Source organism: Zootoca vivipara, chromosome 2 (assembly GCF_965207765.1).
Source record: "Zootoca vivipara chromosome 2, rZooViv2.hap1.1, whole genome shotgun sequence".
NCBI lineage: Eukaryota > Metazoa > Chordata > Lepidosauria > Squamata > Lacertidae > Zootoca > Zootoca vivipara.
Genome location: NC_142584.1, coordinates 113,608,706 through 113,626,199, shown reverse-complemented (window position 1 = coordinate 113,626,199; position 17,494 = coordinate 113,608,706). Strand labels below are relative to the sequence as shown.

General features: G+C 47.5%; 2 protein-coding genes across 8 annotated transcripts; both read right to left on the bottom strand.

Annotated features, from left to right (window-relative positions):
• Window positions 1–1,041: 1,041 nt before the first annotated feature.
• On the bottom strand, window positions 1,042–8,407 carry LOC132591113 (zinc finger protein 24-like). 4 transcript variants are annotated; one of them, XM_060270925.2, is made up of 4 exons: window positions 8,280–8,407; window positions 6,951–7,404; window positions 5,102–5,243; window positions 1,042–4,150 (listed from the first exon to the last, which is right to left on the bottom strand). In XM_060270925.2, the coding sequence occupies exons 1-4, from the start codon at window positions 8,384–8,386 to the stop codon at window positions 3,390–3,392; spliced, it is 1,464 nt and encodes a 487-aa protein (XP_060126908.2). In that variant the 5' UTR covers window positions 8,387–8,407; the 3' UTR covers window positions 1,042–3,389. The 4 variants fall into 4 exon arrangements, with proteins under 4 accessions (XP_060126908.2, XP_088520222.1, XP_088520220.1 ...); XM_088664096.1 differs by having other exon boundaries at window positions 6,951–7,399; window positions 8,280–8,368; XM_088664094.1 differs by lacking the exon at window positions 8,280–8,407 and adding an exon at window positions 8,127–8,233.
• Window positions 8,408–9,191: 784 nt separating this feature from the next.
• LOC118081299 (zinc finger protein 879) lies at window positions 9,192–16,983 on the bottom strand. Of its 4 annotated transcripts, none has more exons than XM_088664184.1 (6): window positions 16,578–16,983; window positions 15,558–15,682; window positions 14,255–14,381; window positions 12,534–12,629; window positions 11,149–11,259; window positions 9,192–10,095 (listed from the first exon to the last, which is right to left on the bottom strand). In XM_088664184.1, the coding sequence occupies exons 2-6, from the start codon at window positions 15,630–15,632 to the stop codon at window positions 9,428–9,430; spliced, it is 1,077 nt and encodes a 358-aa protein (XP_088520310.1). In that variant the 5' UTR covers window positions 15,633–15,682; window positions 16,578–16,983; the 3' UTR covers window positions 9,192–9,427. The 4 variants fall into 4 exon arrangements, with proteins under 4 accessions (XP_088520310.1, XP_088520311.1, XP_088520312.1 ...); XM_088664185.1 differs by having other exon boundaries at window positions 9,192–10,092; XM_088664186.1 differs by having other exon boundaries at window positions 9,192–10,092; window positions 15,558–15,679; window positions 16,578–16,951.
• Between the last annotated feature and the right edge of the window lie 511 nt (window positions 16,984–17,494).

Here is a 17,494-nt window from a genome sequence, read left to right as displayed (position 1 = left end):
AACTACAGCTCCCAGGATTCTTGGGGTGGGTGTGGGTTAATGCACTTTAAATGGTTACTGAGACTCACAGCCGTTCTGCTGCCAAGGAAATCATTTTGTGACATTTTAGTGGGTGCAAATGAAAGCACTGCCTCGGGAGCAGGTGCCCACCCTACCCGCTGTCCTGCCATCCCAGGGGGACCAGCACAGCCACCTGGGTTTTCCAGGGGGCCCACTCAGTGTGGACCAATCACCTGACTCAGTCTCAGTAAGGGAGGGGGTCTCCATGCATCTGAGCAGGAATGGAGGGTGGGGGCAAAGCTTCATGGTCTTTAAACAGCCTGCCTTGATATTTTCCTCCTCCCCTGGAGCCCCCACTCCTTAAAAGCCCCTCTACCCTCTAAACTCACCTGATCCCCCCCCTCCCACTGCTAGTGGGGAAAAAATATCTCCCACTTGAATCCACGCCTGGGAAATTCAAAGGGCAGGTCACGTGGGGAGGCAGAGTAGGAAGTAAACTCCAAGCCACCCTCTTCTCTCTTTCCTGGAATGAGAGGCATCCAGGGCCCGTCTGGGAACCGACTCGGTCATCTTAACTCTTAAGAGACCGAGGCTGTGCCCAAAACCATACACTGAAAAGCAGTTTTATAAGACTGTCCCTCCCCAATTCCATCATTTTGCTTTTTAAAGGAACTCCCAACAGGAACAGTCTCTGCTTGAGCTTCCACCAGCTGCAACAGGTAACACTCAGGCCTGAGTAGTCTGACCCTGCGGCCCTCCAGATGTGTTGGGAATACAAATCCCACGAGCCCCTTCCAGCACGGCCAAGTTGGCAAGGGCAGTGGTAGACATTAGCTTCCTTTTTCATAGAATCACAGAATTCTAGAGTTGGGAGGGACACGAGGGTCATCTAGTCCAACCCCCTGCAATGCAGGAATCCTGCCCACAGATGCCCCTTGGTGGGCTTAAACCACTAACCTTCTGCTTAACAACCAGACAGATTGACATGTCCCAGCTCTTCGTTCCCTCCTCCCTCGGGGGCCGAGGAAATGCACACATCAAAAGTATCTACTTATTTATTTCATTGAGGACATAAAAAGCAACACTAGATTAAAAAGGCCTGCCTCTCAGGCTCACAATCTAAAAATAGGTCACATTTTTAAGATGACGTTTTGGAAAGCTTCTCAATGGTCAGCCTAATATTTATCAGGCATTCTGATGTTATCGTGTTTGTTTTGCTGTGTTAAGTCTTTTTTTGGGGTGGGAATATATGAGAAATGCAAGAATTTGGAAGAAACCTATTAAACAGGCTTATAAAACCTGCTCCTCAAAATCACTAACTTGCCAAGAGGCTAGTTAGCTTGTGTTTTCATGTTGGCTGAAGTAAAGTGGGGTGAAGGATTGTAGCCTGTTAGCAGGCAAGTAGAAAAGACAAAGAGCCTTTTACCAAGCGGACTGGCATCTAAGCAGCCCACCTTTGTGCCAAACCATTCACTCACATGGAATTCCTGGCTACCAAAGAAAGTGGTCAAAGAACAAGGCTGCATTATAATGTTAGGCACACCTCCCTGCTTATTCATGCAGGGCCTCAAATATAGAGGCCACACAAAAACATGGCAGTGGAAGGTTAACTAAGGTTTGGTTTAGTGTTGTGAATCAAACAAACCATGGTTACAATCAGCTTGCAAATGAGGACCGGAAACCGTGGCTTGAAACGGATTTGTAAACCATGGTTTGTGCTAGGATTTGACGACCCCCAACAGGGAGAGTTTCAGCAAGCTGAAAATGGCAGCAAACAAGGAATTCCGAAAGATGGTTAGGATTGTAAACCATAGCTGCCAAGTTATCCCCTTTTTAAAGGGATTTCCCCTTATGCTGAATAGGCTTCCTCGCGAGAAAAGGGAAAACTTGGCAGCTATGTTGTAAACCATGGTTTGGCACAAATGTCTCAGCTAAGGCAGCGAGAAAGGGATTCAACTGACAAGTGCCCACAAACAGAAGCTTGGGTAAGGACTTCCAATAGCACAACGGGGCTCCCCCTTCTCCCTGTATGCACCCCAAAAACTGGTTTGGAGAATTCCCCGAGTAGTACCGGTAGCATGCGGGGGACAAAGAGGGAGGATCATTCTGTCTGGCAAGCTGAAATGCTTGCGCTGATAGAACAATAAAAACTAAATTCCTTTCCTGAAGCTTCTGTTCATTTTCTGCAAGGAAATCCTTGCACACCATACTTTTTAAAAGTACAATACAGCTTGCTTGCTTGCTTTTTTTTAAGACACCCTTTGGTTTCAAATCCAGCTCCTCGTGTAACAGGGAGGGAGGATTGCCATCCAAGTGCAAAGCACCCTCAGGCACACCCAGCATCCAGAAAGGAGGTTCTTCAGATCCTCCTGGCCAAAGGTTACTTGTCAGAGTGAATATTTGCCATGAGCTGATTTCTATTAGAGCCGTTTAACACAATGGTTTCTGCATTAAAAACAAAAAACAAAAAAATGTCATTGGGTCAGTAGCTCAGGCTGACTTATCTCCAATTCCCTTCCTGACTTCCTGATTCAGGAAAACCAGAGTTTATTACACACTAACTACCAAAAACTGTGGTTAGCAGGAAACAGGAAGCCTGCTTAAAAGGTGTTTTGTCCAAAGCAGGAAGTGAGAAAGCAGGAATCTACCAGCCATGATGGCTATGTTGTACCTCCACAGCCAGGAGCAGTATATTCTTCTGAACACCAGTTGCTCTGAATCACGGAGGCTAGTGGTGTTGCGCTTTCAGGCTTCCCATTGGCAGAGCTTGTTGGCCACTGTGAGAACAGGATGCTGGACTAGATGGGCCCCATCTAGCAGGGCTGCTCTGGATCCAAGCACGCAAGGGAAAGGTGGCAGCGCTCAGCACCAAAGATGGCCAAGCCAAGGGTTTTTAAGCCCGGGACCTAGCCCATCTCTTCGTCCAGTTTTCACTGCATCTTTCTGTCTGTTCACTTAAAGAAGGTAGATTTCCAGGGGGTTGCTGAGTATTTTTTTTTTTTAAGTGGGAGACAGGCCAAATAAGTCTGGGAACCTCTAGGACACGTCCAACAGATTTGGCATCTGAACCAGCTCATCATGGAAACCCAGTGGGTCACCACTGAATGTGCATTTAACCGAGACCCATAACCAATCTTAGGTCTCTCTGGTAAGCCTTACATTCCTGATTACCTGTATAATACACTTGTTTACCTAATTCACACATTACATTTTCCCGATGTACAAAAGAAGCCATCAAATACTTAAAAGGGCGGGGGGAGCATGTTAAGCAGCCTTCCGTAAGGCTTCTTCTATGCAAAACCTTCATTAAAAAAAAACCAAAACCCAATTCCAGAATATATACAGTTATGAACTCCAAAGGGCATGCAGAACCGGGCAAAGGGACCGCTTCACAACCAGTCAGTGCACTGGAAGGCCTTCTCACGGGTGTGCAGTTTCTGGTGGGTCATGAGGATGTCCCTGCGGCCAAAGCTCTTCCCGCACACCAGGCACTTGAAGGGCTTCTCCCCGGTGTGGGCCCTCTCGTGGATGACCAGGCAAGTCCTTTGGCTGAAGCTCTTCCCGCACTCGGAGCACTTGTAGGGCTTCTCCCCCGTGTGGGTCCTCCGGTGGGTGACGAGGAACTGCTTCCTGCTGAAGCTCCTGCCACAGTCGGGGCAGATGTAGGGCTTCTCTCCCGTGTGGGTCCTCTCGTGCTTGATCAGGTCTGACTTGGAGATGAAGCCCTTGCCGCAGTGCGAGCAGATGTAGGGCTTTTCTCCCGTGTGGATCCTCTCGTGCTTGATGATGTATGACTTGCGGCTGAAGCTCTTGCCGCAGTAGGAGCAGGAGTAGGGCCTCTCCCCAGTGTGCGAGCGCTGGTGCTCGATCAGCTCTGACCGCCACACAAAGCCCTTCCCACATTCTGGGCACTTCTTCAGGCGCTCGTCTTGGATCCGCGGCTGGAGAGACACTCCTCCCTTGGCCGGCTGATAGCCCTGCGGCCCGCAAACCAGTTTGTCCCTCTTGTTCTCTGGGTGGCTTCCTGGCAGACTCTCAGAGGCTTCCCCTAGATCAGGACTGTTCCACTCAGCAATCCCCAAAAGCATCTCGTGAGGCCTCGGATCAGCAGAATAGTCTGTGTTGTCCTCCCTGCACGCTCTCTCGGAACCTGCCGGAAAGGAGGAAATCATAACATAAGTCATTCCCTGATTGGGGGGGGGGGGCAGGAAAATCTCAAGTAAGCTGCCTGTTGAGGCATCTGACTGGCTACTGTGAGGTAAAAAGTAAAGGTAAAGGCAAAAGGTAAAGGACCCCTGGACGGTTAAAGGCCAGTCAAAGGTGACTATGAGGTTTGGTGCTCATCTCGCTTTCAGCCTGAGGGAGCCGGCGTTTGTCCACATACAGCTTTCTGGGTCATGTGGCCAGCAGGACTAAACTGTTTCTGGCACAATGGGACACCGTGACGGAAACCAGAACGCATGGAAACGCCGTTTACCTTCCCGCCGCAGCGCTACCTATTCATCTACTTGCACTGGTGTGCTTTTGAACTGCTAGGTTGGCAGGAGTTGGGACAGAGCAATGGGAGCTCACCCCATTGTGGGGATTCAAACTGGGGTATTTCTGGGTTATTGTTTCTGTTTTGATTTTATATACTGTGATCTTTTTATGTGAACCACCCTGAGACCTCTGGGAATAGGGCAGTTGTTGTTGTTTAGTCATGTCCGACTCTTCATGACCCCATGGACCAGAGCACGCCAGGCACTCCTGTCTCGCACTGCCTCCCGCAGTTTGGTCAAACTCATGTTTGTAGCTTCAAGAACACTGTCCATGTGTTATAGGGCAGTATATAAATTCCATGTGTTATAGGGCAGTATATAAATTCCATGTGTTATAGGGCAGTATATAAATTCCATGTGTTATAGGGGAGTATATAAATTCCATGTGTTATAGGGGAGTATATAAATTCAATTATTAACAACAACAACACATACAGATAAGTAAAATGAGAGAGCACTGCAAGGCTGTATAATTTAGAATTGCTCAATCAAGGCAACATCTCACTCATACCACCACTGCCTGACACTCACACTCAAAACAGCATAGAAAGAGGAGTCCTCACCCAACAAGGCTGCGTCTCTGTCGTCGTCATTGTCGTCCTCCTCCTGCTTCATCTCCCCTAAGACGACCCTCCGCCAGGTGTCTGAGGAAGCGTCTTCAGCAGTGGGGAAATGAGCAGCCTCCTCTTTGAATGGGCCCAACATCTGAAAAAAGAGCACAGGATGTTGAAAGGAGACGAGGCAAGGATGAGGCTGGTTGCTGGTGAGTTCAAGGGGCTGGTTTGAGTGAGCCCTAGAAAGCTTGGGATCTGGATACCTGAGAAATCATCTCTCCCTTTAGAGACCCAACCGGTCACTGCACCACCTGCAGATACAATCTTATTGTATTTATTTGTTGCATTTAATTCCCCCTGTTTTCCTCAAACTGATAGATCTGGCTTTGTCATGGTGTTCCATTGCACCAGAAGCGGCTTAGTCATGCTGGCCGCATGACCCGGAAAGCTGTCTGTGGACAAACGCCGTCTCCCTCCGCCTGAAGCGAGATGAGCGCCACAACTCCACAGTCATCTTTGACTAGACTTAACCACTTAACCATCCAGGGGTCCTTTACCTTTTACCTTAGAATTGGAAGGGACCCAAAGGTTCATCTAGTCCAACCCCCTGCAAGGCAGGAATTCGTGCCCTGGGTGGGCACGAACCACCAACCTTCTGGTTAACAGTCACATGCGTTGACCCACTGTGCCAGAGGAGGAGGAGGGTGCCTGTGGAATACTTACAAGCAGGACCCAAGCACAGGAGCCCTCTCCCCCACTGTGGACAGTGACACGGAAACTACAATTAATCCAGAATGCTGCAGCTAGACTGGTGACTGTGAGCAATACCATATCACACCAGTCATGAAAGACCTGCATTGGCTCCCAGTAAGTTTCTGAGCATAATTCAAAGTGTTGGTGCTGACCTTAAAAACCCCAAGCGGCCTCGGCCCAGTATACCTGAAGGACCGTCTCCACCCCCATCATTCTGCCCAGACACTGAGGTCCAGCACTGAGGGCCTTCTAGCAGTTCCCTCACTGTGAGAAGCAATGTTACAGGGAACCAGGCAGAGGGTCTTCTTGGTAGTGGCTCCCGCCCTGTGGAACACCCTCCCATCAGACGCCAAAGTAATAAGCAACTATCTGACTTTTAGAAGACATCTGAAGGCAGCCCTGTTGAGGGAAGTTTTTAATGTTTGATGTTTTATTGTGTTCTTAATATTCTGTTGGGAGCCGCCCAGAGTGGCTGGGGAAACTCAGCCAGATGGGTGCCCTATACCGTACTTTTCTGTGTATAAGACTAGGGTTTTGGTTTTTTTTACTAAAAATAATGTTTAAAAAGGAGGGGTAGTCTTATACACGGGGGAATCTCCCCCCGTTTTTGAGTCCCCCAAAATAGTCTTATAGACGGGGGCGTGTTATACATGGAAAAATACGGTAAATAATAATAATAATTATTATTATTCAGAAGTGTTACCACTTCCAACTGTGGAGAAAGAGCAGGACCACCATGCTAGTAGCCATTGATGGGCCACTTCATGAATTAGTGCAAGACAGTGTACTTCTGAGTATCAGCTGCTGGAGGCTTCAGGAGGGGAGAAATGCTGTCGCAAGCAGGTCTTCCTTGGGGGCTTCCCATCGGAACATCTGTTTGGCCACTGTGGGAAACAAGATGTTGGGCTAGACCAGACATAGGCAACCTTGGCTCTCCAGATGTTTTGGAACTACAACTCCCATGATCCCTGACCACTGGCCCTGTTAGCTAGGGATCATGGGAGTTGTAGTTCCAAAACATCTGGAGAGCCAAGGTTGCCTATGCCTGGGCTAGACGGAGCCCCTTTGGCCTGACCTCTTCCTGGGTCCTTCCTAACATCCTCACCAGCTCTTCCTGCCTCTCGTCCTCTTGCTGCCGCAGCAGGAAGTCCTCCACCAGGGCCACCGCCTGGGAACAGTTCTCTGGCTCCACGTCCCTGATCCAGTTCTGCACCTCCGGTGGCAGGACAGCCAGGAACTGCTCCAGCACCACCAGCTCTAGGATCTGCTCCTTGGTGTGCCTCTCAGGCTTAAGCCACAGGTTGCACAGCTCCCAGAGCTGGTTGCACACCTCCCTCGGTCCTTCGTTCTCCTGGTAGCCGAACTGCCGGAAGTGCTGTCGCTGTGCCTCTGAGCTGGCTGGCTCTTCCTCCAGGACCTCCTCCTTCACCTTCAAGCAGCTGACTTTGTCGCTGCCCCACAAGCCGCTCTCTGTCAGCTGGGTTTCTTTACAGAGGTCCGGCAGGAGGCGGGCCATCCTCTCGCTCCCCTCAGAGATGCTGACCGGGGCGACGGCTGTGCTGTTGAAGGGAGAAAATAAAAATTGGAGCTGGAAATCTTCCTTGGCCAAAGGCTACCCGCTAGAGTAGGGGGAGCCTTGCATTAAGGCACCAGCCTGGTAGCCACAGAGTCATAGAATCATGGAATTCTGGAGTCGAAAGGGACCCAGAGGGTCATCCAGTCCAACCTGCTGCCATGCAGGAATATTTTTCCTGAACCCACGACCCTGAGATCAAGAGTCACATGCTCTGTTGACTGAGCTATCTATCGGGCAGTGTGGAGGAGTTGTGGAAGTTTCTGCCTGAACTCTATGGAACACAAATTGGAGTAGGATCAAGAGATGAGAAATAAAAGCAAAGAAATAAAAGAAGCAATAAAAATATAACTAAAAATCATCTGGACGTCTAGCATGGGGCATTACATTTGCTACAAAAGGCAGAAAAATAATCGAGGTTTGTCCTCCATCAGCAATATTCAAGTAGTCCATTGGGCGGAAGGGGGGTGGGAAGTTTGGAAACCACTGGTGTAATAAACAGACTATAGTATGTCTACAGGAAAGATGCTCTTTATTTTAAAGAACGTGAGGTAGCGTTCAAAGGCATGATACCCTGAGAGAGGATCCAGATTGCCACCCCCTCATTTGCACAAAGACTTACTCTCTGCTCCACTTGAAGTGTGCATTATAAAAATAAAAATAAAAATAATAAATCGAAGGGCTCATTTTTCTGCCGCTCTCCCCTACCTGGCAGGCAGAAATCCAACCAAAGATGTTTCCCCAGCCTTCCCTCTCCTCCCCAGCCCCATGGCAGGGAAAAGCGTCCCCAGTTGCACTTCTGCCATGGAGCCCATTCGAGGCCCAGCACACACTCCCTTCCCCTCCGCCCTCCCCACTTGCCTGATTCTTTCGCAGCCACCGGAAAAGTCCTTCCGAGCCCTGATTATCTGCGCGTGGGAAAATTCAAAGGCCACTTTCCCACGGGGAAGCGGAACAGGAAGTGGCATTTGATTGTTTTTGTTCTCTCCCATTTCGTGCCGCAGAGAAGCTTCCGGTCTCTCTAGGAGGCGGGATTCCCTCACCTTAACCCTTTGCCGAGCAAAAGAGTCGTAATGCAGATTGTGACAAAGGTCGCTGGCATGGGGGTACATCAGATGTTGCTGAACTACAACTCCCATCGCCCCTGGCTGGGGATGGCGAGAGTTGCACTCTGTTAACGTCTGGAGGACAGGACATTTGGGACTAACCCTGGGTTGGGAAACCTGTGGACATTGCTGGACTCAGATTGCGTACATAGCATACATTTTGAGTACATCTTCTTCCCCACCAAACGGTGGCTGGGGAAACCCAGCCAGATAGGTATAAATAATAAAATGATAATGATGATGATGATGAATTATTGGAGATGTAATTTTCTATGGGTCCTGGGAATTGTAGCTCTTTGTGGGGTAAACTGCAGTTCCCAGAATTGGGGCATGTGTGTGCTTTAAATATACAGTTGATTCCCATCAACCCCAGCCAGGATGACCAACAGATGGCATGAAAGGGGAGGAGGAGAAGTTAGCTTTGCACAGCTGCAGTCTCCAATTGCTTGGGGAAAACCCTGGAGAGGAGGGGACCTTCAGTCTCAGCAAGGGGGACACACCTGCCGGAGATCAGTTCCTGTGCTTATTAGGCCTGACACTCCTGTGTCGATCGTGTTTTTGCTAACTCCAACTTGCTGGGCATGTGTACATAGCACCTTCCAGGGTCTAGCTGCTTTCCCAAGGAGGCTAGTGCATGGTGTTTTAAAAACAACAACCAGTAAACAAATTTCAGTACAAAACCATCATGTATTTAATGCAAAAGTTCAGAAACCCCATAAAAACCCCAGTCAAGCCCTGCTTTTGGCAGTGATCAATGCTGCTCTGGAACTTCAGAGTAGAACCAAGCACAGTGGAGCACAGTCAACAATCAATAACACATTGAGGGCCACAGCTTCCCCTTGCCCCCGTAAGACAGGAACGTCCTAAGTTCACAGCAGAGGCGGCCGGGCCAGCCCATCTCCCTCAGGTGGATTCTCTGATGTCCTGTAAGGTTCCGCCGCTCCCTGAAACTTCCCCTACTCCCGGAGGAGGCCCTGCCTTCTCCGCCAAGTGGGTCATCTGATGCTTGGAGAAACTCGACCTGTTGCTGAAGCTGCTCCGGCACTCCAGGCAGGCATAGGACTTGTTGCCTGTGTGGATCTTCTCGTGGGCCGTCAAGCTGGAGTGGTGCTTGAAGCTCTTCCCGCACTCGGAGCACACGTACGGCTTCTCGCCCGTGTGGACCCTCTGGTGGTTCTTCAGGTCGATGCACTGGGCGAAGCGCCTCCCGCACTCAGAGCACTGGTACGGCCTTTCGCCCGTGTGGGTCCTCTGGTGCCGTGCCAGGACGGGCCTGGTGCTGTAACACTTCCCGCAAACCGGGCACCTGTATAGCTTCTCCCTTGGAGGTTTTGTTTCCTGTGGCACGAGGAACGACTTCCACCGGTAAGTCGTCCCAGAATTGGTCCACACCTCTTCTCTTTCATCTATGAGGAGGCTTCCAGAGGCCTCACCTTTCTGCTCTACTCTTCCCAAAGATTCCTCTCGTGTTCCCGGGTGCTTGGAATGGAGGAGTGGATCTTCAGCCTCACCAAACATTCTTTTATCACACAAAGAGGATGGGGAGAGACAATCCCGGCTCCAAGCTTCTTCTGCAGAAGGGAGAAGAGCAGATTGCACCTTACTTGTCTGGGGGAAAAGTTTAAAAGGAAAGCTATCTCTGCCTCAGAAACATTCCCCACCCCCCAAAAAGTATCCAGCTTCCTCCGCTGTTCCAGCGGTGGAACAAGATTGGAAGAAATTTAAAATTTATTTAGAAAAGAATTATAAGATTAGAAATATTTGATAAAGGAAGTGGAAGTATAAGGAGGTTGTAGAAGCTAATTTGATATATGTAGGATGATTTAAGATAAGTGATGATTAGTTAATGTGATTTCAAGATCCAATTTATATTATGAATTTTTGGAATTTGCCTGGGATAATGGATAGAGAATAAAATTTAGAATGAGTGATTTAGAAGAAGAATATTGATAAGATTTAGAAGTGCTAAATTAGTTATAAAGAGAAACGTAGAAGGGAGGACAGGAGGAAGTCTATAGAGACAAAGAATTGCATTTGAACAAAATAGTATTATATAAAGTTAAATTTTGATGTTGTTAGTGTTCAATGGTGTTTATGAATTGCTATATTTTTGCTCTCTTTTTTTCTTCTTTTTTGTTTTTATTTTTTTATTGTTGTATTTTTTTCTTTTTATTGTTACTTCTCTTTGTCTTAATATAAAATCAATAAAAAATATTTTTTTAAAAAAAAAGTATCCAGCTTCCTTAAATATATACCTGTATACCTGAAGAAGCGTCTCCACCCCCATCGTTCAGCCCGGACACTGAGATCCAGCGCCGAGGGCCTTCTGGCGGTTCCCTCATTGCAAGAAGTGAGGTTACAGAGAACCAGACAGAGGGCCTTCTCGGTAGTGGCGCCCGCCCTGTGGAACGCCCTCCCATCAGATGTCAAGGAAATAAACAACTAAAGTATCTGACTATTATTATTATTATTATTAGCTCTTCTTCAAAAAGCTCTTGATAAGGAAGACCAAATGATCAATGGGACAGATCAGCTCCCCTATGAGGAAAAGTTGCAGACTTTGGGGCGACATATGGACTTATCCCTGCTTGTTTCCCCCCGAAATGTTTTTCATGGGCACTCACTTGAAAAACAAACATTATTCTGGGATCTTCTCATTAAAGTCTTGTTGGCTTCGCAGGAGTAATCTTCTGGCTGAAGAGGCTTCTGCTTGGTCTCACTCGCCATAGAATCACCTTTTGGAAGAGAAGAACAAATATTCATAAAATGACAATGTAAAAACTTGTGAGACTGCACACACAAAAAGCACAGCCATAACTACTGGCTTCCAAAACAGGTGGCAGTGGTGGGAATGGTTAGACTAATTCGTGGAAGCAGATAGGTTTATAAGCCATGGCAGCTAAATGGAGCTTCCCTGTTCAAAGGCAGGTTATCTCCAAATGCCATAAGCACGTCAACAATATGGCCAGGGTTGTGGGCAGTGATGTCATCCAGCCAAGATGGCTCTCTACTCCTTTCTTTCCTTATATTCCAGCACCAAATGTATACTCAATTAACACCTTTCCACTCACAACAGCACCGAGAATAAAGGTTTACAGCTTCTGATACAACTCCGAAGTCTCAAGGATCTACAGCAGGCATCCCCAAACTGTGGCCCTCCAGATGTTTTGGCCTACAACTCCCATGATCCCTAGCTAACAGGACCAGTGGTCAGGGAAGATGGGAACTGTAGTCCAAAACATCTGGAGGGTTGAAGTTTGGGGATGCCTGATCTACAGAAAATGACTTGCGCTCTAATTTTGAATCCTGAGACTCACTTCTGTCAGCGGAGGGAGGAGACCAACCATGCGGCTTTTCAATACAGATCCAAAGAACAGAAAAGGCAGGAAACTCAGTTTAGGTACACAAGAATACTGGTCTCTCTACGGAGCAGAAATAAAAAATATTTCAAGACAGGTCGCTGATTTCAAAAGCCATTAATTGTGCAAAAGATCAGAGCATAAAGAATAAAAACTACTGTCACCAGACCAGCAATAAACTATATGGGAGGCTGATGGGAGCTGTAGTCTAAAACATTTAGACGGCAACAGGTTGGAAAGGCTGATACTGTACAGTGGTACCTCGGTTTACGGACGCAATTGGTTCTAGGGAGCCAGTCGCTTCCCAAGCAGTCCGTAAACGGAGCGCCTCTTCTGCGCATGCGCAAAGCGCCGATAGAGCACTTCTATGCATGCGCGAGCCGCGCAGATCGCTTCTGCGCATCCGCGCACCATGGAACCCGGATGTAAGCACTTCCGGGTCCGCAGCGTTCGCAAACCGATCGATCGCAAACCGCAGCACCACTGTATAGATATACATATTTTTTAAAAACCAACCAAGCCACCAACCCTGATATACATGTTTTCTGGCTTTATATCTATCTTGTCAGGAAAAGTGTTCAGGAAATATGATGCTCTGACTGAACTAGGAAGATTCAAGACTTCTGGCCACGTTCTTTGAAAGGCGTTACCTGAAATGCTCTCCATTTCCTTGGAGTCCTTTACACAGAGATTGTTGATGCCTTTAGGCCTGGAAATGAGGGTCAGCTTGGGAAATAAATATCCACCTTCAGAAGGGAAGACAAAAATACAAGTGGAATTAGGAAAGAAGCTACTCCTTCTGACACACTTCTCCATACCATCTTAGGTCCTAACCAGACCCCGAGATCGTCTTTTGGGGTCTTTCTTCATGTGCCTTCTCCACGAGAGATCCAGAGGGTGGCAGCATGAGAACAGGGCCTTTTCTGCAGTGGCTCCCTGTTTAGCGCCAGGCAAAAACGTTCCTCTTCAACCAGGCCTGTAGTTGATTAACATTCTGTGTCCTTTTAAATGTGTTTCGTGGGATGGAGGGATATTGGTTTATTTCGGTTTTCGTTCTTGTTTTTATTATGCATTTCGTGTTTTTTTATTTTATATTTTTATGCTGTGAAGTTCCCCGAGACCTTCGTATGAAAGGTGGTATACAAAATGAATAAATGCAGCTAAAGGGGCATAAGAATGCTTTAAATGTTGGTGAGGATGTGAACTTTGACAGGGAGCCTTTCCAAACCCTAAATGGGGATTGATCCTGGGGCCTTCTGTATGTATGCATGCATGCATGAATGAATGAATCGATTTATTTCGGTCCCTGACCAGAGTACAACATATGCAGTCGAACCTTGGATTCTGAACGCCTTGGTACTTGGACGTTTTGGATCCCAAATGCTGCAAACCTGGAAGTGAGTGTTCCAGTTGGCGAACGTTCTTTGGAACCCGAATGTCCAACGGGGCTCCTGTGGCTTCCGATTCGCTGCAGGAGCTTCCTGCAGCCAATCAGAAGCCGTGCTTTGGTTTCAGAACATTTTGGAAGTCGAACGGACTTCCAGAATGGATTCTGTTCGACTTCCAAGGTACGAGTGTACAACAACAGAGAACATACAAACATAAATAGATCAAAATTAAGCTCTATGAGATAATAAGCGATAAATAATTCAAACTGCTAAAATATATAAGTTAAAGCCTTAATTGCTAATTTAAAAGAACGAGCTCAACTCATTTTACCCCTTTTATCAAAATTTACACCCTTGCAATATTATTTGGAATTTCCCCTCAAACTCTTACGAAAATTCCTTCTGGAAGATTCCTCAAGCCCAGTGTCATATGACGTGGCTAAATTCTGCACTTTAGCTATCAAGAAACGTAAATTCCTTCTATTGAATGACACATTGCAAATCCCTTTTGTGTAATTGTTTTATTTCTGGTGTTGTTATAGCTGATTTTCTTTTGTTTGGAATTATGTTATTCTGTATTGCTGGCTTTTGCTGTAATAAAAACTGAACAGAACAGCTAATTTAATACATATTAAGACATTGGTGGTTAGATTCATTCAACGCTTGTCTCCTTAATTTTATAGCAGCAGCACAGAATTTAGCCACTTTTAAGGTAATCTCTAGTTCCCTGTCCTCTATTAAGTATTTCAAGTAATAATCACCAGTTCCGCTTGGGGTTTGCTGCATGATTGGAGCGATAAATATAGAGCACATAACCTTGTAATAGCGACAATGTTTGCAAAGCAAGTGCTCTAGCCACTGAGCTATGGCCCTTTCCTTACTCAAACTGAGAGATGGGGAAAGTAGAGCTGTGATATGCTTTCCTAGAGCCTTCCCAAGCCCTCTCAACACCATTTATTGAGCAGCAAAGGAGGGCTGCATACCCAGAGAGGCCCAGTTGATGTTGTTCTCTACCATGACATCTATATAGAGAGCTCTTTGGTCCGGATCCAAAAGGGCCCATTCTTCTTCACTGAAGTGGATCGCTACGTCCTGAAAGGTCACCAAAACCTGGAAAGGAGGCACAAGAACTTCAGAAGCGGCTTCATCCCAAGTCAGATAGTTTATCCGCCTAGTTCAGTAGTTTATAGACTGACCAACCAGAGAATCTCCAGGGTCCCAGGCAAGTAAATTGCATAGTACAGAGTCAGACCATTGGTCCATCTATTATCTATGCCAGGGGTAGTCAACAAGGTGCCCGGTTGACATTTTGCTGCACCACAAATCCCATCATCCCTGTCCATTGGCCATGCTGGCTGGGGCTGATGGGAGTTGGAGTCCAAAAACAAATCCAGAGGCCACCACAATAGCTACCCCTGCTCAATGCTAACTGGGTTTCAAGATAGGGCTCTTCCCAGGCCTAGCTGGAGAAGCCAGATTGAACCTGGGACATTCTACATGCAAAAGAGGTGCTCTACAACTGAGCTACATCCCTTCCACAAAGGACTTGACGCCTTCGCACAAGCCACATAGTTGATCCATCTAATTAACTTTATTTATTGAACTTACAGTTGTACCTTGGAAGTCGAACACCTTGCGAGTCAAACATTTTGGCTCCCAAACGCCACAAACCCGGAAGTGAGTGTTCCGGTTTGAGAACGTTCTTTGGAACCCCAATGTCCAATGCAGCTTATGCGGCTTCCGATTAGCTGCAGGAGCTTCCTGCAGCCAATCAGAAGTCGCGCCTTCGTTTCCAAACATTTTGAAAGTCGAACGGACTTCCGGAACGGATTCCGTTTGACTTCCGAGGTACCACTGTAAATACCGCCCTATACCCGGAGGTCTTAGCGCACTTCACAGAACAAAATGAAAATATAAAACCACAAAACATATAATCAAAATAAAAACAACAGTCCAATAACCCCCCAACCCCACATTTTAAAAGAGCATTGGATGTCTAATTAAGTATTTTCTACACTGATTGGCAGAGAATTCCAGGTTTTTAGGTAGGGTCCTTGCCAGCTCTATCTGAAGATGGCAGCAATTGTTTATGGGAGACTCTCAAACAAAGTACTTGTGTTATAAAATCCAACATACAGTATTCCCACTGCTCCTCTAACTGCTGCACCTCACTGTCTCTCCACAGAGCTTCTCAGGAGCAGCAGGTGGGGCTAAGGTCACCCTTCATACTGAAGCGAAGTGAAATTGGTAGGTTGTCACCCCAGAGCCAGTTGTCCCCTTGCTCACCTGAGCTGGAACCAGAGCAACTGTGGCCACACCAGCAGGAAGAGGGACTGGCCCAGATAGCGTCAGGGATGCCATCCTTCCGAACGCGGTGGTGAAAATGGGCTCGTCCCCACGGTTGAGCGCTGCTGAAAGAAACAGAAAGGAGACAGCAGGAGAGGAAGCGTTGCTACAAAAGGGAATGAGGAAGGTGGAAGAGGCAGTCTAAAATATTGCCATAAAATGGGAATGAGGACAACAGAAGAGGCAAGCTGCAGAAGTGAACCAGGATGGTGGAAGAGGCAAGCCTCTGTTTTTCTGGCTCACACAGGTATCTTAGGAACCCATGCCCTTGTTACTTTCTCCAAACATCCCCTGAGCCACACCTGGGTCACATGCCCACAATTTATTCACCTCTGACAAAGACAGCAAGGTGTCATCCTGAATGGCGATTTATAGTATTTATCCCATGTCATTTTAATATTTCAAATGCCCCTACAGATTTTTTGGCTCTCCTCTTGCCTTTGCAAAGCCTCTAAGTTTTCCAACTTTTTATAATTTAATTTTTGGTATTTTTTATTTTTATCTATTTTGAGGTAAACAGGAGACCATTGTATTTCCTATACCTTTATCTACAAGCTAGCACAATTGTTTTTTCAAAAAAGTAAATATAGTTTTTGACAGCAAATGGTTAAGTCTGATCATGTTAAGTTGGAAAATGTGCCCCGTATGTGGGGCAAGTTTTCCAGCCTACTAAAAATATAGAGGGGCAAATTTTCCAACTATAATTTAAACTATAACTTCAGCATCGCCCAGCCCTGCAAATTGCCAGGCGATAAAGGAGAGCTGTTCCCGGCTCATGTGCAGAGCGCTGTTCGATTCCCGCCCCCCGTCTCGCTCTCTCTTTAGTTCGCGAGCTGCAGATCAGCCTTGCATGGGCGGACACTTTCGGGGATGATCTCCCGCTCCCTTAAAAACAACCCTCCGCTCTGTGATCTACCCCGCCTGCCCGGTCCCCGGTCCTTTTCTCTCCCCAGGATCTACCTCCGCTTCCTTCTTCGTCCCTCGTGGCGCGGGGCAGCGGGCGCCCGTGCTCAGCGGCTTCTTGCTCCTCGCAAAGTCTCCCCGGTTTTGGCTTCCGCCTGCCCCCCGGCCCTGGCTACCCTTGGGGAAATCGAGACCACAAAGGAGCTGGAGGAAGAAGAGGAGAAGAAGCAGCAGCCACCGAAGCCCAGAGCCGCTCTGTTATGGACAAGGTTTCTGCATTGCAGGGGGTTGGACTAGATGACCACCAGGGGTCCCCTCTCAAGTCTACAGTTCTGTATCTCGCTTAAAACAGCTGCTTCAGGCTTCCGTTTCCCAGCTTCCGCCCCATCTTTGGCCATCCTGCTTCCGGAGAGGGGAGGTGGCTGGAGGAGGAGGAGGAGCGCAGGAGCTGCCTTGCCACCGACCTCTGAATGCTTTCCAAGCCGCAAGCTCAGAGCAGCGCCGCCTATCTCCTGCTTATAAGCGTGAAACTCTGGCGGGCTGCTGCCAATCAGTGTGGACAATACTGAGCTGGACCGGTATAAGGCAGCTTCCTAGGCTTCTAAGAACCAGAGCCCTAGATCTGTGATCCTCCAAGTGTCCTTATTTTCCTTCCATGCAGACTCTCTCGAAATGTGTTGGACCCTCCTTCATTGGAGGTTTTTAAACAGAGGCTGGGTGGGAATCTGTCAGGGATGCCTCAGCTGAGATACCTGTGTGACGGGGTTGGACTAGAGGACCTTCGGAGGTTCCCATTCAAAACACTATGATTCTATACAATCACTCAACTGTACTGTGCTCTGTAACGTTTGTATAGAAGGGAACTATTTATGGCAGCATATTGGAGATGTAATAAGGATAATGCTTCTTTGTTACATATGTTTATGCAATATCCTATGCTTATTAAGTTTTGGGAGAAAGTACCAGATAGTTTA